This window comes from Calidris pugnax, unplaced genomic scaffold, assembly GCF_001431845.1.
Source record: "Calidris pugnax isolate Ruff unplaced genomic scaffold, ASM143184v1 scaffold211, whole genome shotgun sequence".
In the NCBI taxonomy this organism is placed as follows: domain Eukaryota; kingdom Metazoa; phylum Chordata; class Aves; order Charadriiformes; family Scolopacidae; genus Calidris; species Calidris pugnax.
In genome coordinates this window covers 2,027,485-2,047,680 of record NW_015091083.1, presented here as the reverse complement: position 1 = coordinate 2,047,680, position 20,196 = coordinate 2,027,485, and the positions used below count along the sequence as shown (strand labels likewise).

Here is a 20,196-nt window from a genome sequence, read left to right as displayed (position 1 = left end):
TTTTTCCTATTTTCCATTTTTTTAACATAACTGAGCCACATAAGGCTTTGTAAGGCTGATTGTACCCTCAAAAATGAGAAGGTTGTTGCTGATTAAGCAAGTGATTTGCTCATGCCTTCATCATCTTTCAGGAATCTACTTGGTTTGGAAGTTTGTGGTCTGAGAGAGCAGACATGAACACTGATGTCAGCAGAGACTTCACATTTTGAAGACAGTTGTCCAGGAATAAATTTGTCAAGCCATAAGCATTTCATCCTGCCTGTGTGCACATTTTCTGGTTTTGCATATTTCATTGGAGTAGGGGAAGGGATGGGCTGAGAAGGGAGGAAAGCAAAGACAGACGAAGGGAACTTTCTTTAAAGAATCAAATAACCTGTTTCTTGCCTCGTTGTAACTCTCCTGAGAAAAAAAAATCCTTCCTGTATCCATTCAATCTTTTAAATGGTGATGTGTACCTGCTGTAGAAAATTCTGTCTCTGACTCAAGACTTATCTGAGGATCAAGAGTAAAAGCTAGCAGTGAGTTATTATAGCTTGAAATAAGGCATAATTTAATAAATGTGTTTAAAACATGACCAAGAATACGCAGCCAGATTTTATGCTTTGGACATTTCATGTTTCTGGAGATAAGATACTTGAATTCACAGAGCTTCATTTGTTGCTTTGCAAGGAACATTTGAAATGCAGTATAATGGTTTCTAATGCTGTGGCCATGGCAGAATAATAAGTTAGACTTCTACTCAATAAAACTGATCCAAAATCTGTAACGGGTGCAGTTAATGGTGATGTGTTAAATAAGGATGGGGTGGGGTGTGTTAAGTGGTAAGTATAAAGCATCTTTTGTTTAAGTGAATTAAAATTCTGTTCATGAGAGAGAGAGAAACTTTATTAAACAGAGGTTTACATGTAGCTAGTGAAACAGGGGTATGGACATAATCTATATTGGTGGATAGTGCTCCCAAATGTGTTTTGAATACACTATAACATCCCTTGAAAGTAAATAATCTATTTTGGAACTGGGGACAACAGTGAGTTGGCTACGGAAACAGTATAATAAACAGTGGAATTGGAATTGAACAGTTTTTTTCTGAGTTTTGAGTATCTTTGGTGAACCTCTTGATCTAGCCTCATATAAAGCAAAAGAAATGCCATTAAACTTCTAAAATTCAGGAAAAAACAACAAGAAATATAAGATCTACTTGCATTAATGACTAACAGATAATTAAGCATAGTATCATTTCCCATTAAAATATTAGGTAAAAACTTTTTTATGAAACACATGTCAAACTTTTTTCTTGTGTTTTGCAGTGTCAGTTTATGAAAGTCATCTGGTCTTTGAAAAGTCAGTTTATGTAAAGAAATTAACGTTGTTACTTTTTCTCCCTAGGAGTTAAGAGAGGACAACATCATATTAATTGAAACAAAGTCCATGCTAGAAGAACAGCTAACTATGGCGAGAGCTCGTGGTGATAAGCTGCATGAATTAGAGAAGGAAAATTTGCAGTTGAAATCCAAACTTCATGATGTAGAGCTGGTATGTCCTCTTTTTCATTAAACTAATTTTTTGAACTTCTGATTTTATGTTAGGTTACAGAAACCAGTGGAGACAGGCAAATAAATCAACACTGCTTTTAAGGAGGTCTTTAGTTTGAACTTTGTGTGCATGAATTCTTGAAATATCGTAGTGTTAACAGTGTAAATATTATCAATGCTACTTTGTGTGAGACTATATAAGTTTAATTTTATGCAAGAAGGTATATCACAAATATAAACTACGGGTTGCTTTCATGCATATTGGTAACAGACATGTTAAAATCTGTCAGTTAAGTAGAAATCTATTAGATAAAGGAATAGAAATCTACTGTAGTAAATGATCTTTCTTGTTGGAAACAAAAACTCCAGCCATTACAGTGACTTTCAGAATGCATTACTGCTGCAAAAGCCACAAAATTCCAAAATTTATTTCTGTGCAAATCAGAGACATGGCTTATTGGTTCATAGGCAAGGAAACATAAGAAGTGGCAGATTATTGTCTACAAACAGAAAGCAACATTGCATTTTAAAATCCCACTGGAATAATAAATACTTTTTGATCTCTTGTATTTTACTTAACAGTCTTTTCCTTACCCACTGTGTTTTGAATTCTTGTGTTTAAACTGTATAGGGGTTTAGCTCTGTAAGGTTTCTAACAGGGTCTGTTGGAAACAAAGATGTTGAGGGTGCTGTGTGGAGGTATGTTTAACGACTGGTTCAGGGCATTATAAAGGCCGTGTCATGCTCTAGCTTTTCCAAAGTGGCTGGTGATTTTGAATGATGCTTTTCTATGTGACTTGATGAATGTTTGGGTAATGCTTTCTGAAATTTTGGAACTCTGAGGCACCACTTCAGCTCCTACAAATGCCAATGGCCAAAATAGTCACAAGAAGCAACGGTAAATTTCATTCTCCAGATCTGTTTTCTGGATATTTTAACACATAAATTATGAAGGAGATGTTACTTGCAATCCATATGACTGGGTCTAAACCTGACATGACGAGTTGAAGAAGCTCAATAGAATTCAGGATTATATCTGCAGAGTCTCCAGTGTGTCAGAGCATGATGTTACATGTTTTTGAAGAGCTTAGCTCTGGAGACAGCTTGAATCCAGCCTGCCATACCAGCCCTGGCTTGTGCTGGCCCTGTCGTCACCCAGTGCATTCTCACACCAGTGAGAGGTACACTTCCTCCAAGTGTATCGCAGACCTGAGCTGGCTCTAATCAGGGCCAGCTGGGTGTCTGCACACTGCATCCTGTGGCACGTGTGGCAGCCCACAGCAGACATTTAATGCTGTACACGTATTTCAGTATAAAAGCACACAGTGTTTAAGGAGTTTATCCTACCCTGAAACGTGTCGTGCTTATAGCAGTTCAACTGACAGAACAAGCTTATGGACAAGCTGAATATGCATTTTCATTCATGTGTATCTTGCACAGGACCGAGACACGGACAAGAAGAGAATTGAAGAGCTGATGGAGGAGAACATGGTCTTGGAGATTGCACAGAAACAGAGCATGAACGAGTCTGCACACCTAGGCTGGGAACTAGAACAACTGTCTAAAAGCACAGATCTTGCAGACAGTGAGTACCAGCTGGGGTAGCTGTTGGTGTGTTTGTGGTCTCTTTCAGAGTAGACAGGCTGGTTGGCTGAGGCATGAATAGAAGCTGAGCCCAAGCCTGGAGAACTTCCCTCATTCAGTCACTTGACTTTGAACTTAGTTTTTTGGAACTTCTAAAATGTAGTAATTCTAATTTCTTTCACTTCCTTCTGAAAGCATTAAAATATTTTCTATTTATTTTGTTCATCACTGAGAAAGTGACTTATAAGTAAAATGATAAAAATTAAAAAAAAGAAAACTTTGTAAATGGCACAGCAGAATGTCACACTGAATACTGGATATTTTGAACTGAATGGCTGGGAGGAGTCTGTGATCTTTAGTGTTCTTTAGTACAATTAGTACAGACAATTAGCTGGTCTTTAAGTCCCAGGAAGCAGTGTATGCTGAAGTCATTTATTTTTACTAGGTACTGAAAAATGTGTACAGTTAAAATAACTGGCTGATTTTTTTTTTTTTTTTTGAATGGCTGATCTGGTTTCCGTAGCTATCACAAACATAACTAATGCTTCCTTCACAAGTCAGGTTTTAGCGTTGGTTTGTGTCTAACATTCATTCTGTCTATAATGCCAGCCTAAATAACAATGCTAAATGGAATTTGGGAAATATAAGCTATTTTGTTCAGTGTAATGTGCAGCTCTTATTGTTTACTCACCTGATTCTGCTAAGACTTGCATGTTTGGCTTTGTGTACCAGGAACAGCTTAACTTGAAGATGAAGGGAAAAATTTGAGTTCATTTTTCAGTAAAGCTGTCTACAAGAATAGCTTTGTTTTGTAAAATAACTGAATGTGTGCCTGACATCAATTCTCAAATCTACTCATATCTAGGATCTGAGTTCTCTTTGCTAAGATTAATGGCTAATTACTTGTTAGTTTTAATTAATAATTTTGCAAAGCAGGTTTACCTTAGCCTGAGAAGTGAATGGCACTCTATTCCTGCTTATGTGTAACTGAGGATATTGCTTATTATATTAGTCAGCAGAGAAAAAACATGGTTCTCTCAAAACTTACAAATTTTGATGAAGAGTATTTCAGGAAAATGTAAAACTATCTAATTTTATGGCTTGTTTCAAATATTAAGTTTTTCCTCCTTCCTGATTTGGTTTCACTAGTGATGTAATAGAAGGAAAGATGCTGGGTTTATTTTGTTGTCTCGTATTTATTCATTTCTATCAAACATAACTTTCAAAATTTGCTCAACAGAGTGGTTTAAAAAAAAATATTAGATTCCTCCACAGCACTCATACTTAGCATTTCAGCAATGGAGCTCCAGAACCTCTCTGATTAACCAAAGAAAAAGAGAGTAAGAACAACTGAGAACATCAGTAATCTTTTGTATTCAATAGCAAAAAAAAAATAGTGAAGGAAATCTGATTTAAAAAAACCAAACGAAACAAAACCAAACCCCAAAACCTTAAACTTTGAAACTTTGAAATTATTTCACCGAAGTGCTGTCCTACTTTTACAGTCATTATTTTTAAGAAGTTCCATTTCAATGCATGTTGCAGTTCTGAATGCAGCTTGTTTGTACAAATAGACTCCGTCTGCAAAGCTCTTTTGGAAAACCTCTTGTTACTGGATTTCAAGTTAAGTCTGCAAGGGTGGTAGATAACAGAAGATTTTACCTGCTAGTTTGGAATATTTTATTCAAAATAATTTAAAAAATAAGCATGGGAAAATGTCATTTAGATGGGCTTTGCTTCAGGACAGAACTCCACTAGAGTATTTAGTTAATATTTATTATTTGAATCTTCATTTGACCAAAACTCTCCAGGTGATGCTCCATAAAAGAGACAAATGAGATTTTACAATTCTCAGAAACTTGCCAGTTGTAAGGTACTCAGTGTGCTGTATCGAACAGTGCTGATTATTTAGCAGGAGTGAATAATTTTCCGAGACTTGAAGACAATGTTAAAGTCAATTTTCACATGGGATGTGGTTTTGAGTTGAAGGGTAGCAATTATTCCATGTGAAACAGAGGGTTGCTCTTATAATTATTCAGGTGCTGAGCAGAGAAATGAACAGAACAATGAGGCTTTGGTGCTGGGAGTTAAGGCTGAGAGGTAGTGAGACTTGACCTACAAATATTCAAAGTAAAATAACATTTCTGTTGTAAAACTTGCATAAATTTTGTTAGTTCTGAGATTTCAACCTCAGACATTTCCCTATGATCAATGTTCTGTTGATGTCCTGTGACTGGGTACCTGGTAGTAAAATTTCCTCCCTGATTCAGCATATTTTTGATGAAGTAGCTGGAAGATAAGCATTGAAACTCACTTTTGTAAGAATTTTTTCCATGACTAAATATGATCAAATACATAAGTTTTCACTAGCTTTTGGAAGTGCCAAACCATCTTGCTGTTCTAGCAAACACTTTGCAGTGGTTTGTTTCAATTTTCCTCTGATGGAAGTATGAGAGGATGTCAAAGTATATTTTACTTCTAACATTAAACATGCTACTAGCATGAGTAAAGCAACTTGTAAAAGAGCTAGGGAAGTAAGTAACTTTTAAGATGGTTTTCTGTTCAGATACTTCCCCTTTTATTAAAGGTCTTAATTGTTATCTGTGAAAATGGGTTCTGTTTTTAACAGAGTGTTTACTTAGCAGTCAAGCTGAAATGATAAGGATCTGAGTGCAATTATCTTCATACAAGTGAATCTTAAGGACCGAGGAGGGGGAGATGTCTGTGAATTGCTTAGTGCCACTTTCTGATTCTCTTGTTTCAACAGCCAGAAAGTCCTTTGTGTTTGAGTTGAATGAATGTGCTTCAAGTCGCATTCTGAAGCTAGAAAAGGATAATCAGAGCTTGCAGAACACAATCCAAGAGCTGAGAGATGCCTCCTTGACCTCCAGAGAGAGCAGCCTGAAGTTTGTGGAACTGGAAAAAGAAAATCAACAGCTTAGCAAAAAGGTAAGTTGCTCATAGAACAAACAGGGGTCTTCAGTTCTTAAACGCATCGTACAGCATTCCTGAACGATGAGGGATTGCAGGGAATTCACACGTGTTCCCCAGAAGACTGGGCATGGTTTTGGGCCCATTTATTTAATCACGTTCTAACATTGGTGTATTCTATTGCCTTTTATTTCACTGCGTACTTGCGGGCATTGTTGTAAGCAAAAATAACTGTTCCTGTTTCATTAAAGCTGTCTTCCAGTGCTTGTTTGCCCCTCTCTGGTTGTGCTGTTTGATTGTGTCCCGTTTTGTGGTCATGGCCACGTTGAACTATTTTGTTTGAAAGTTTTAGTATTGTTTCCATGCAAGTCAAATCATACAGGTGAATTCAGGTTAGTATATTTTTAAGTAAGTCTTTTGCTGCACATAATCATGGATCAGATTTTTGTCTTCTCTTTGTGGCTATTAGAAGTTCTCTAGTGTCTCCCTCTGTGCGAAGATCTGGATTCTTTGAATCTTTGTAACAAACATGCAGGTCATCACTTTTAAAATTTATTTATATATATGTGTGTGTTACACTCTATTATTAACTGTGATTAGCTCAAATGCCAGCTCAGTGCTTCTCCTTGTGAAACACAGTGCTGAGTTCATCTCCAGCCACTAGCTTTATTTTTGTCTGGCAAATTACTAACTTGCATCTTGAACTCTGATTAATTGAGCTAGGTGCCAGTGGGGAAAGAGGATGCTTGCTAGTCTGAGTATAAAAATTTCCATGAATGCTTTAAAGGACAAAGGGAGAAAGAATACGGGAATGAAATGCTGGTCATGGATTACCAGATTGTAACTAACAGAGTGCCAGTTTCTCTGCCAAGGAGAATGGGTATCCATCACAGGGTCATTCCATCTTCTGGAGAGATTCTTTTGCCAAATTGAGAGAGCAGTTCTGCTTCTTGGCTTTCTTCTGGTAAAAAGGAAAACTAAAAATTTAGTTCACTGTAATACTACTTCCACACTCCCTTTTATGACCTGATGTGTATGAGTAATTCACTCCAGCTCTAATTTACATGCTGATTTGAGACCAAGGCATATAAAACACTCAGCAGATACCTGTGGTGTACAGCAATTTAAGTCGCTTGAACAACTGTGGTCAACCTTTGGCTTTGCCCCAGGCAGATTCCTGTGGGCATCTCTCATTATGGCACTGTATTGGTGCCAACAGTTGTGATTCCAGAATTAGTCTGATGGTTTTGATGATGATGAATGCGTTGACATGGTGGGGTCACTTACAGGTCTGATAGTTAAATAAGGCAAAAACTGGTACTGGGGGATGCCTGTGTGGTGGAAGGGGGGCACTGTAAGTATCAGACCAACCAGGAAAAAAGTGGCAGGTGAAAATGCTACTATTAAGAGCAGTTGAAACGCGTGAACTCTTCACCAGCAAACAAGAGAATGTGGTGGGAGCTGTTGACTGAATACCACAGGCCAGTCAAGTCGTTGATGGACTTTGCCTCCCATTCAGGGAGATTAGGGAAAAAAGGTAGTAAACAGTATTCTATAGCCTGTGCGAGACATATAGTTGTCTCTCGGTGTACAGAGACCAGTTACATGATATATAAAATAATCTTGATTTGACGTGTTTGAATTTGGTAGTTTTTTAATGTTCTCTTCCTCTAATGTGTTTTTGTATTTCTCTCACTCATGTATCCCCATAATTAGAGGGTATGGATGTCCACAGTGGGGTGTGCTGGGGGAAAAGGGCATAATAGGGGAAGTCTCTTTGATGCATTGCAGAGTGGTTACTACAGCAGGCAGAGGAGAGGGCAACAGTTCTTAAGGACTGTTAAAGACAAGCATGTATGAAGTCACAGAAGAGATAAAGTGTTTTTCTCCTATGTCGTGTGCCTGTGGACTTTTTTGTAACTTTCCCCAGATACCCATAGTAAAATCTTGCCTCCCTAAAGTCGTTTAACTGGAGTGAGATTTCATCCACTGTCTGAGACTTTCAGAAATTGTTGTTCAAGTATGCTCGGCTATCTACTGATCTAGTGCTTGGAAGGGTCATGTAGCCAGAACAGGATTATTCAGGTAGTACAAGGGGAGATGATATGAAGGAAGAGTCATATATATCTTTTTTTTCCTTTCTGGCAAGACTTTCAGCAGCACTAATAATAGAAAACTCTCCTTTCAGGCACAATCAAGTAGTAGCAGTCCAAGTACCTATCTGTTTTCTCTGTGTTGCTGAATTCTTGGACTGAAGGAAGCTGTAAACAGTAGTTTCTTACTTGCCTCCAGTTTTCTGGGAGGTGCTAATGAGGACTGAGTACTGAGTTTGTTCTAGCTCTTTCTGAACAGCTCCTTTGAGACCAATGAACCTTAAAATGGTTACATTTTGAACTGTTAAGCCCTTCTTATCTCCAATCTGGGCAGCCCCTGCTTGTTTAAACACTTCCTGTAATGAGGCACATGTTGACATAGGCAGAGCCCAGCCTCCAGCTATTTCCCACTTGTAAGAATTACGGTTAATACTTTTTTCATTGACATTTTCACTGTTGGTAAGGTTCATAGTACTAACACAAAAAAATGAGCTGGTACTTGTGCAAAGCTGTAGGTACTCACAGTACGTTGCAAGCATAAAAAGGAATGTGGAAGCCTAGCTCTCTGAACCTCTTCCTTCTAAATTCTAAAGAACTACTGCTTTTCAGTGCTTAGTGCTTTATGAGTATGACTTAAAAAAGGAGGGAGTAAGAAGACATTGCAGGACTGTTGGACTAGGACCTTATTCACAAATCTTACAAATCCAATGTTGTCACCTGCCGGGGAAAGCAGAGGTCCAACAGAGCGCAGGGAGAGGGAAGGGAAACTTGGAAACTCCAGTGCCTTTTCTCTGTTCCTGACTCCCATTATTTTTTTTTAATTTTTTTAATTCTGCTGCTCATTGAATTGCCTTAATTTTCTCCGCATTCACTGGTGCATTACGGCCATCAGTGATGGAGAGTCTGGGAAGAGGCAGGCCCCCCAGAAAGCTGAGCACCAGAAACTTAATCACTGGTGACAGGAGCACAACAGGGCATTTCGGCAGGCAGGTGAAGCATTTCTTACTGCTGTACCATATATACTCCAATCTTAATAGGCATGAAGGAGATTCTCTGCAATGTGAGAAAAACAAAGCGGTCCATTTCTTCCTCTGAGACTGGCAAGCTGCAGAAGGGAGGGGTTACATCTTTTGGTCATAGTCCCCATCTCATTTCTCCCTGGTGTTCAAAATAACTTAAAGTGCAAACGGTCAAGCCACGGCTGACGTGCTTTGGTGTGTTCTCTCCACTCAGATTGAGAAGTTGCAAAATCAAATTGAAAAAGAGAAGCAAAGTAATCAAGATCTGGAGACCCTGAGTGAGGAGCTGATAAAGGATAAAAAGCAGCTACAAGTCGTCATGGAGACTCTAAAAGCTGACAAAGACAGACAGGTGCAAACCTTTCAAATGTAATATAAAAGCATATGTGGTAATTTAGTGATGCCCTTTAGAGCATCTGTTTTTTTCAGAGAGAGGGCTATTAAGTGCAGGTTGAACTTGTTCAAATGTAGGTAAAAGGCTTATTTAAGCAAGAAAGCCCAGCGTTTTTTGCTACCTACTGCTCCTGTTACCATAGCAGGATCTTCAGGCTGTTGTAAGGACAGACCTTCCCTCTTTAGAGGGAAAAAAGCCTTAGACCTTACTAAATGGGCTACCAACTTGTTCTAGGATGTGTAGATAAACCCCCATTTTATTGCAGAAGTTTGGTCTTCTGCCAGGTATATGTCCTGATGATTGGTTTGGTTGGGGTTTTTTTTGCCACCCAACCATTTTTGCTCTGTTTTAAAAAGATGCTGAGAATGCATTTATGTCTTCTGGATTGATATTTTGAATGCCCTTCAGCTTTTACTACTGTACTGCAGTTCATGTGCAGTGCCTTGAAATTTTCTATTACAGGCTTGTGGAAGGTATCATCTGTATTAATTTGACTAGTGAAGGAAATACAGAGATCATTGGAGACTGGTCTGTATATTTTCAACCTGTATTAAAAAAAAGCTTACTCCAAGTTTTGTGGGGTGAAGATTAAATAACAAAATGTCTTATTTGTGTGGTGCTTTTCATCTTGAAGGATTCTTACCCAGATTTCTACCTGGGAGGCTGGGGTTTACAACCAAAGTCCTCCATTTCAGTTAGAGCACATACAGACTGTGGTTAGAATGAATGCATGCTTCACAGGTAGGGAGGAAGGAAAACCAGACGTATCCTCAATCATCAGAAAAGGGCAGATTGTGATTTTTTTCAGGTCTAAGTCCTTCTCCACAGTGTTCTTAGAAGGTCCCCTGTATACTTTTTCCCTCTGTCTCAACCTTCTTATCTTGTAGCAGGAATATAGCACTATTTTTAATTTGTTAGAATCACAGGTTACCAGAGGTAAAAATTTTTTAAATTCTTTTGGATTGTTGTGTTTAGTCAGGGAAAACTGTTGACAAATTTGTCTTGGATTAAATGGGCGTGGGTTTGTTAACAGTAATTTGTCTGCTTCAGGACTAATTTATACTGCACTTTGTAAGACAGATGAGAAACATCTGCATGGCTTTTTTTATTGTTTATGTAGATAAAGGACCTTAAACAAGAAAACGATCACCTTAATCAAGTGGTCTTATCCCTGAGACAAAGATCTCAAGTGAGCAGCGAGGCAAGAGTAAAAGATATTGAAAAAGAGAACAAGATCCTTCACGAAACAGTTTCGGAGACTAGTAGCAAACTGAGCAAGCTGGAATTTGAGAAGAAACAATTGCAAAAGGATTTTGACCAGGTTAAAGAAAAGGTGGAAAGAGTGGAAGAAATGGAAAAAGAGCTCCATCGGCTGGAGAGAGAGAATGAACAGCTGACAAAGAAGGCAGCAGCAATGAAAATAGTGACAGAAAAAGTGGAAGTTCTTGAGCAGGAAAATGGGAATCTGGAAGTGGAAAATAGGAAGCTAAGAAAATCCCTGGACACATTGCAAAATATTTCCATCCGGCTTGGGGACCTGGAAAGAGACAACAAGCAGTTGGATGAAGAAAATCTGGAGCTTAGGAGAGTGGTAGAAACCATGAGATTTACCAGCACAAAAATGGCACAGATAGAAGCAGAAAATAAAGATCTGGAGAGGGAAAAAGAGGACTTAAGAAAGAATGTGGAAATGTTAAAAGCAATGAGCAAGAAATCAGAGAGACTGGAGCTAAGCTATCAAAGTGTCAACTCTGAAAACCAGAGACTTCAGCAAATTGTGGAGAACAGCAGCAAAAAGATCCAGGAGTTAGAAAAAGAAGTCCAGGGAATGGAGAGTGAAAATCAGGTCCTTCAGAGAAACCTTGAGGAGCTAAAGATTTCTGCCAAACGTCTAGAGAGGCTAGAAAAGGAGAACAAAGCCCTAGAACAAGAAATGTCTCAGCTTGAGAAGGACAAAAAAATGCTAGAGAAAGAAACTAAACGACTTTGGCAGCAGGTGGAGCTGAAGGATGCTATTTTGGATGATAGTACAGTAAAGTTGGCAGTTGCTGAGAAAGAAAACAAGACACTAGAAAAGGAAATTGCTCGCTTCAGAGATTCATCTAATAAGCTGAAAGAATTTGAAAAGGACAATAAAGATCTCATAAAGCAAGTTACAATTGATAAAAGAACACTAGCTACGTTGAGAGAGGTAAGCAATAATACTACCATTTTCAATATGCTGCTATTTTTTATTTCAGGTCTGTGACATACCAAAGGGAGACATGTGTCCCATGACAATTTAATACATGAGCCAGGAGATCTTCACAGCCTTAACAGCCATCACTGGATAGTATTGCCTTGGAAAGTGGAACCTGCCAAAAACTGCAGTGTACCACTTTGTGTCCACAAACACAATGTCTCCAAATGACATCTTTTTTCCTGCAGCACAGGGGTTTAACACAGCTCCCACATGGTAGCTGTAAATTGATAACTTTCTTTAATCCTGTGACCACAAAACTTTGCTAACATGAGAGTTCCACCAGGGAACTTAAGCCTAAAAATTAGAGCACTTGTTGAGGACACATTAACATCCCTGTTCTAAAACAGACTTAGCTAAGACAAGAACCATCCCAGATGACCAACCTAACCCTTTCAATAACAGCTGCACCAAGTTTTTGCGTTATACCTACCTACAGCGGTTTCCCCCAAAAGCTTCCCTGCAGAGTGAGAGCACGCTGAGCAGCTGCTGTGAAGCAGCAGCGATCCCTTCCAACACCCCTCTCCGCTGCAGAATGCAGTGATTGCACTTTTTCCTAGGAGAGAACTTTTAAAAATGCACAACTGGCCTTAGGACATTGGCAGACTACTGATGTGTCTGCCAGAAGTGACACTCTTATAAGCGGCCTGTGAGCAGATTCAGGTTATTGCAACTCGCCCTCGTTGCCTGCCCCAGCTGCTGAAACAGTCCTGCCAGAAACAGGATTTCCTCTGAAAGCGTTCAAAGGAAAATGGTCAATGCTGCAGTAGCTCAGTGAAATAAATAAGTTTAGCAAGACTAATGTAATAAGCAATTACTGACTTGAAGATTTAGTTCTATTTTAGTTTTTTGAAGTATTGGTGTAATTTTGAGGAGGAAAAAAGTTTACCAGAAGCATTTAAAACAGTCCCAAGTTGTGTTTCAATACAACTTTCCTTAAAAATTAGTTGGACTAGATGACCTTTAAAGGTCCCTTCCAACCCAAACTATTTCATGATTTTATAAAAATAAAAAAATAATAGCATTTCTGAGAAGGCTCCTTTTTAATCTTTCCCTCAGATTTCTTCAGATTTCCAGTGGTGCAGACCCACACAAAAGCATATCTTCTTCTTTTCCTTTGGTACTTTCTATAGATTCTACAGAAGGAGTTTATGGATGTTGAAGGGACCAGACCATGGACTGCACTGACCTTAGCCTTACCTGTTTTTCCAGTGCCATGTGAATGAATATGTGGCTAAATGTATGATATGAGAGGACTATTGAATGCCTACAGTCTATGTTTAACAAAGTTTGGGTTTTTTGTTTAATTTTATTCTTGCTTGTGTTTCATATCTGGAATAATGTTTTTTTCTTTCTCGAAGTACTTCTGTAACTTCATTGTTCTTTCTTCATGCCTTGTTTAAGAAACCTTTTGGGCAGAAACATGAGCAATGTAGTTCTCTATGGTATGTTTGCATTTCAGAGAATTCTGAATGGCATGGTTTTTTGAACTTGGCTGTGCACCAAAAATGATTTGCCCTTTTGAAACATGCAGCCTAGTATTCTGTCTTCTCGGGCCATTTCCACACAGAGCACTTTACTGGCATAACATCAAAGCATTGTCCCAATATACGTTCTGGAACAACTCCATCAAATCTCTTCCTCGTAGGACTTCCTTGTCTGGTTCTGCTTAAGTTTCTTCCAAAGAAACCTAAATGAAACAAGAACAGGCCAGAAGATACCAGAAAAAGTGACTAAGCACTCTGGTCTCCAGAGCTGTCCTGTCTCTTTCACGAAAATGTAATTATGCTTTTTTAATTTTGGCAGTAAGTTACCATCTGTCAGAAACTCAAGAGTCAGCAGTGAAAATCGCTGTTACCAAATCCCTTGGTAATAATTCTTTAACCATGTTATCTCAGGAGACTTTCCTACTGAAGTCTTGTTACTCCTGCGTGTGTGCCAGCGTTGGCTGGGCTTTTTCATCAGGGCTTTTTGTCCTAGCTGAGAGGTGGGAACTCCCTCTGCTGGTGTCCCCTGACCTGCGCACATCCCTGCTGCGGCACAGGGGCAGGATGTCTCCTGGCCTCCAAACATTCCCTCTTTTGGCAGGGAGGCAGGATGCCAGTGTTTGCAGAAGTAATTCAGTACAGTGAGCAAGACAAAGGACAAAAGAAGCATTCTTCAGATTTATTCCAAGTAAACTATAAATAAAAGCAGTCAGTTTAATTCTGCACTCAGCTGTCATTGATGAAGACTTTTAAGTGACGTTCCTGGAACTTAGATTTTATCCAATTACATTTTTAAAAAAATCTATAGTGCTGGATAGTTATCACCACCCTTTGCACAGCAACTAATCATGTTCATGCTGTTACAGGATTTGGTCCTGGAGAAGCTGAAGAGTCAACAGTTGTCTGGTGAGCTGGACAAGCTGAGCCAGGAACTGGAAAAGATAGGATTGAACAAAGAGCTGCTGCTACAGGATGACAACGGCAATGACGACACGTAAGGAAACTGAGCTCTCTTAGTCATTCTTTTGACTCTGTGGGTTTTTCCTCAGCCTGACTCAAGCCCTTTGACTTTCTTCATGGTTCTCATCTGTCTTGCTCCAATTACACATAGTAATTTTGGACATACAACATATTTTTCAGTAGCAAGCCCAGCAGGATACTACAAGTTTTGAACAACTTCTCAGATGGAAGAAATTATGTTTTCTCTCTCCAAGGCAGACAGTGTTACTGCAATCCCCCTCTACTCCCCAGTAGAGCAATGGGTAGCTATTTCAGCATGTGTTTCTCCTCATATTCTCTTTACAAGTCAGAGTAGTGTCTAGTAGACAGTGTTTGTCATTATTCCCTGTAATGGGTGATCCAACCATCTGTTAATATAAACATGGATGTTGCCTGAGAAAATCCTGATTGTAATGAATTCTTCTGCAAGTCCTATAGTAATGAACCAAGAAACGCCAATAACCCATGTGCATATGGGCCTCTTGGTGAGACCTAATGAGAGAAACATAGCCATCTCGTAGGAGTCGTGAGCATCTACTACAGCTTTTCCTCCTTGTCAAGAATGTACAAAAGAACCATGAGAAGAAGTTTCTGAAGTGTAATTAGGGGAAAATTGAAAAAAAATGTTTTCTTTTAAGTTATGTAGCTCTTGGATATTTCTGTAGAACCATGCTGGCGTTACCTCTATTAAAATTGGTGTGGAGAGATTTGGAATGGGTGAAGGTGAAGTCTTCTATCCTGGTGGCGGACATTAGAAAGCTCTTCTCATGTCTTTCAGAAAATACAAGATTCTGGAGAGCAAAACTGAATCAGCACTAAAAACAACACTAGCTGTGAAAGAGGAAAAGATTGCAATGCTGGAAGCTCAGGTGAAAGACTCTCTGAACTTGAACCAGCAGTTACAGAATGATCTAAATATGGTAAGAGGTTAACTGTATTTTAATTGTTGATTATGTGGTTCTGCATATTCACATGTGTTTGGTTTTTTACTCCGCAAGAACAAGCACTTCCCCAAAACTTTTTTTGACTGGACTGCTTTCTCTTGTCTCTTTCTATATAATGGCACCAATTTCAACAAAATTGTTGGGCAGGGGGGCGTGACAAGAGTTTTTTTACATAACCACTGTTTGCAATCTCTGTTTTCCCATGAATTTTTAATTGCCATGGTGCTGTTTTTCTGCCTTGTTTAATGAAAGCACAGGCTGAGGAAGACTGCAGTTGAAACATCTCACTTAAGAGCAGCCTGTTTGTTAGGTGACAGTGAGCTTGAGTCAAAGGGCACATGACTGGAGGTCCAAGAGAAATGGATTCCTCTACCTGTCCGTGTCTCAGCTTCCCCATCTGCAAAGTGAGGGTAATAGTTCTCGAATCACTTGCAGTCCCTAGAGTGCAAGAAAGGAACTACTTATCCCATCATTATTAATATGAAATCCCACCGTTAAATCACTGTTGAAGGCTGTTGCTTCTTGTCTTTGCAGGTGAAGAAGGACTTTGATGCACTTCAGCAGACTCAACAGGATGGGCAGTATGCTCAGAAGTCACTGAGGTATTCTGCAGAGAAACTCATTCCCAACCACCAAATGAATGAGAAATTGGAGACGGGACACCGAGAAGCTACCATGGAGCTGCTGAAACTGAAGGACAGGGCAATTGAACTGGAAAGGAATGTAAGCCTTGCCCTATTTTCCCTTATCCCTCAGGCTTCCCTTGTGATCATGAGTGGGTTTCTGGGAACTGGATCTTTGAGCTTATAGGAATCTAGTGAGTTTTCTGGAGCACATAAGCCTCCCAGATTCCTCATAAGACTCCGTGGGACTGTAATGCTGTACATGTCTTGTGTAACATCACTGCAGGGGTTAGTCCTGTGTATAACATCTGTCCTGGCTTCGTTTAAGGCTGGGAAGAGCTTGCTTTTGCACATTTGTTGCAGAATGACCATCCCTAATTGGTTCTCATTTTTGATAGGACTCCAAATGATCAGGTCAGCTGTTTTGTTTCTTCCTGTCACCCCTTCAATGCCATCTCTCTTTCAGAATGCAGCTCTGCATACTGAGAAGCAGCTGCTTAAGGAGCAGCTGAAGCATTTGGAAACCCAGAATGTCTCCTTCAACAATCAGATCCTGACACTACAGAAGCAGAATGTCTTCCTTCAGGAGCACAATACTGCCCTGCAGACGCAGACGGCCAAACTCCAGGTCAGGACAACCTTTCACCTCCGTGCCAGAAGACTGGATGTGATTATAGTGGTGTGGAGAATATTACAGTTAATAATAAAAATGTTTGTATTGGTAGGCTGATGTAGTGATGTAGAGCTGAGGCCCATAAGGTGGAGTTTAGTTGGAGGTCTGAATTTCTCCAAGCTAGGAGGGAAATCGACTCTGTAGCTAATGTCTGGTAGCTTCTTCGTTAAGATTATTTAGAGAGAAACTTTTATAATCAGTACAGCAAAATCCAGTGCAGCTTCTGAAATACAAGATCTTTCCTCTTTTTTTCTGTTAATGCTATGCCTGTGAAAGAGCTTGGAAGAAATGCAGAGAGATCAAAAGTCAGCTCCCGAGAGGTGTGGTAGCAATGGGTTCCAGTCACCATTTTCACACTTTCAGGCAAATTGTCAATGTTGCCAGTGGAAAACGGATACTTCTAAATGTTACTTTATTTTTGAAAAATAAACTTAGCTTGAGAAAGAGAACAGTTTTAAAGGACAACGTTGAATTAGCTCTTTTTTTTTTTTTTAATGGGAATTTCCATTTCCAAGCTTTTCCTCTCCCATGCTCATAGATACATTTTTGTTGTTGTTGTTCTCTTTTCTTATTTCTCACCTGCAATTGAAGTATCTAAGCAACATATGAAATCAATGCACTACCTACCTACTGAAATGAGACTTGTTAGGAGTGCTGCCCTCATACAGAGTGGTATAATTAATTTTGTTGAGTTTGGGTGAACTTAAGTTTTCATCGCTTGTACACAAACATGGAGTAATGTTGGCTTCGTACATGACTGTCAGAGAGGCAGCTGAGTTGTGAGTATTCCAGCTCTTCTTTGTCTTCAGACTCAAAAGCCTCTGGTAGTAAAACAGTATTGTTTCAGTTTGGAGATTGTCCTGATACTTTTCAGACCACTGATAGCATGGCTTTATATGTTGCATTTTGCTAGCAATACCAAAATGGTGCCAAATTTTCCAGAAATGTCTTAGGTTTACAAAGCAAGGGATGCAGTTGTGATTAACTCTGTACAGATATAAGCAGCTACTACGTGTTTGTTGTATGTACCAATAGGTGTAAGTAAGTAATGATTACTTTTTATTTGAGAAACTCTAGGTAGAAAATTCAACCCTCAGCTCCCAGAGTGCTTCCCTGATGGCCCAGAATGCTTTACTCCAGAATCAGCAGACAGCCAAGGAGAATGAGAATGAAAATCTCCTGAAACAGAAGGAGCAGCTGAAAGCTGAGTATGAGTCATTGCTTCAGGACCATGAACACCTTGCTGCACTGCATGAGCGGCAGTCTGCAGAATATGAAATGCTAATAAACCAGCACAGCTGCCTGAAAACATTACACAAAAACCTGGATCTGGAGCACAAAGGTCTGGGTGAGAGGTATGTCACTGCTCAGGGGTGTAGTGTAGCCGGACTGTGCACACCTTACAATCTTAGCCTTAAATGTTGGTCTCCAATTACAAACTTACTGAATAAGTTGTTCCCCTGAAAAAGTGTCTTCTCATTCTTGCTATCATTAGGAGATTAGATGAAAATATTTGCAAAGTTGGTAGATTTTAGACCTCTCAAGGTTGACTCTCGTTTAACAAACGTGAGCTTGTGGATGCTTTGTCAGAAGTAGGTTAAAGTGTCTTTACTATGTTTAAGGATCTGTGCTATAATAACATGCAGCCTTAGAAAGATTCTCCCAGATATACTATGTGGGGTATCTTTTGTAGTCCTATCATGAGGGCTGCAAGTCACCTAGGGAATTACCTGTGTCTTGAGAAATTTAAACCATTGAAGATTGTGTGTGGCATCAGCCTCATGACAGAGGAGGCTTTCTGAAGGAAGCTGTATCAAGCTAGCTATGAGATGGTGTTGTATTATTTATTTTCTTCTAGTTCTCAAAATGTAAGGCTTTTGCTTCAGGCTCTTCGACTGAGTTGTGAAATCAGTTATCTGTTTATTGTTTAGTCTCTAGTCACTGTCATTTTCTGCAATTGAGGGTGGATTGAACAATATATAACATGTTCCACTACATAAATGCCAGTCTGCCTACCTTTCAAAACTTTTCCTATAAAATCCTGGGTTTTATACAATTTTCCTCAAAATATTTGTATTCAAGTTCAGTCCCTGTGCAAGGCCATGAGTTGGGTATAGAGCAACTCAACGGTGATCTTTGAGGGTGGACCACAAACTGGTGCTAAACTTTTCTTTCCCAAAGCCTGAGGAGCTGGCAGTACAATGTGAGGTAGATTTTGATAAAATACAGCCATAAACCCATTGTGATGTTTAATCACAATCACAGCCACCAGGGCTGTGGGACAGGACAGCTGCTGGGCTGTCAACTAAATGAGCTGGAAGCGATTACGCAGCCACTGCTGCTGCTTAGCAAGTCTCTCTCAGACTGATTAATGGTTCTCATTGATTCAGGCTTTGCTTGAGATTATCAGGTTTAGGTGTGTGGAGGCTGCTTGCTGGGTTCTTTCTTTTCTTGATGAGTACCAATTATTAAACAGTTCTAGGCCAAGGAAAAGGTAGTTTTCTACCAATAGGTTGTCTCTAGTGATAAGTTTTCAGATCACCATTATAAACATTAACAGTTTGGAGCATCTGTTGCCAAGATGTGACTTTGGGTCAGAGATGTTGCAGGGGAGCAGATGGTGGTCTTTTCCGTACTCAAAGCAGGTTGATTTTGGCAGTTTTGAGAGTGCAGTGTCCTCCTCAGCAGATCAGTCTCAAAAGATACTTACCAAGGTGATCTGCCAAAGGACAGCCTGTATCTCCATTTGGTGGTCAGAAGAGACAAGCCCCTTCTCTTGTGTGTGTGTTTTGTTTTCCCTCCATCATGTGCTAAGTGCAGTTCAGCTGGCTGAGGGAGCAGAGGGCAGAAAGTTAGAAAAACAGTTGTAGGAAAACTGTTTTCCTCTGCCACTCTGAGGCATTTAACTTCTAAGATGAAGTATCTCACTTCCAATTTCAGCTAGAATGCACCACCTGCTAAGTTTTCCCAGAGCAGCTCAGTGCAGCCAGGAATTTTTTTTGTGCAGTGGCTAAGAGTCGGGTTTTGCTTGTGCCAACTCCAAGGTAATTATTATTTCTCCATTGGTGACAGCTCTGTAACGATAGTTTTGTCGCTTAAGGCAAGATTGTACTCCTGCACAAACCAGGGACTGCAGCTCATCTAGAAAAATCCACAGGAACTTTAGTTAGCTTGTGGACTCCTAACACAGTCCACAGCCAAGGTCCCCAAGGTTGGTGTAGTTCATCTGATGCATTCTAACCACAGAGTATTGTTTGCACCTGTGCAAACTTCATTAAACCTCCCTTGGCTCTGTCTGCACAGTATTAGCACTGCAGTAGTGATTTAATAATGGGTTGTGTGTAACTGCAGTGAAATGGACTGTCATAGCCCAGCAAACCACAGGGTTTGACTTAGCAAGAAAAGGAGAGTTAGTATGTTAGGACTGTTTGCCCTTAATAGTTTCTTGGCTTTGCGGTGTTTGGCTGACTGTCTCAGTGAACACAGAATGGCTGGACTCTCTGGCTGCATTTTTAAACACAAAGAATCGCTCAAGGATCTGCTAATCAATTGCAGCTAGTAAGTTATGACCTCCCCTTAGTAACGTGCAATATGTAAAGCATGTTCTCTCAGTCTCAAATACCTACCCAGAGTATTTCTCCTAACAAAGCAGCAGAAAGAGTGAAAGCCAAAAGGAGT

The 20,196-nt window shown here is 39.6% G+C and overlaps 1 protein-coding gene across 3 annotated transcripts in view; it reads left to right on the top strand.

Moving 5' to 3' along the window:
• CCDC88C (coiled-coil domain containing 88C) overlaps positions 1-20,196 on the top strand; it is a 114,074-nt gene that overhangs the window by 76,105 nt on the left and 17,773 nt on the right. For all 3 annotated transcript variants that reach the window (XM_014957471.1, XM_014957470.1, XM_014957469.1), the window contains 10 exons: positions 1,387-1,533; positions 2,973-3,117; positions 5,884-6,065; positions 9,374-9,511; positions 10,674-11,744; positions 14,146-14,273; positions 15,057-15,198; positions 15,757-15,945; positions 16,312-16,473; positions 17,596-17,873. In XM_014957471.1, the coding sequence (XP_014812957.1) occupies positions 1,387-1,533; positions 2,973-3,117; positions 5,884-6,065; positions 9,374-9,511; positions 10,674-11,744; positions 14,146-14,273; positions 15,057-15,198; positions 15,757-15,945; positions 16,312-16,473; positions 17,596-17,873 (2,582 nt within the window). The remainder of the gene's footprint in view (positions 1-1,386; positions 1,534-2,972; positions 3,118-5,883; positions 6,066-9,373; positions 9,512-10,673; positions 11,745-14,145; positions 14,274-15,056; positions 15,199-15,756; positions 15,946-16,311; positions 16,474-17,595; positions 17,874-20,196) is intronic.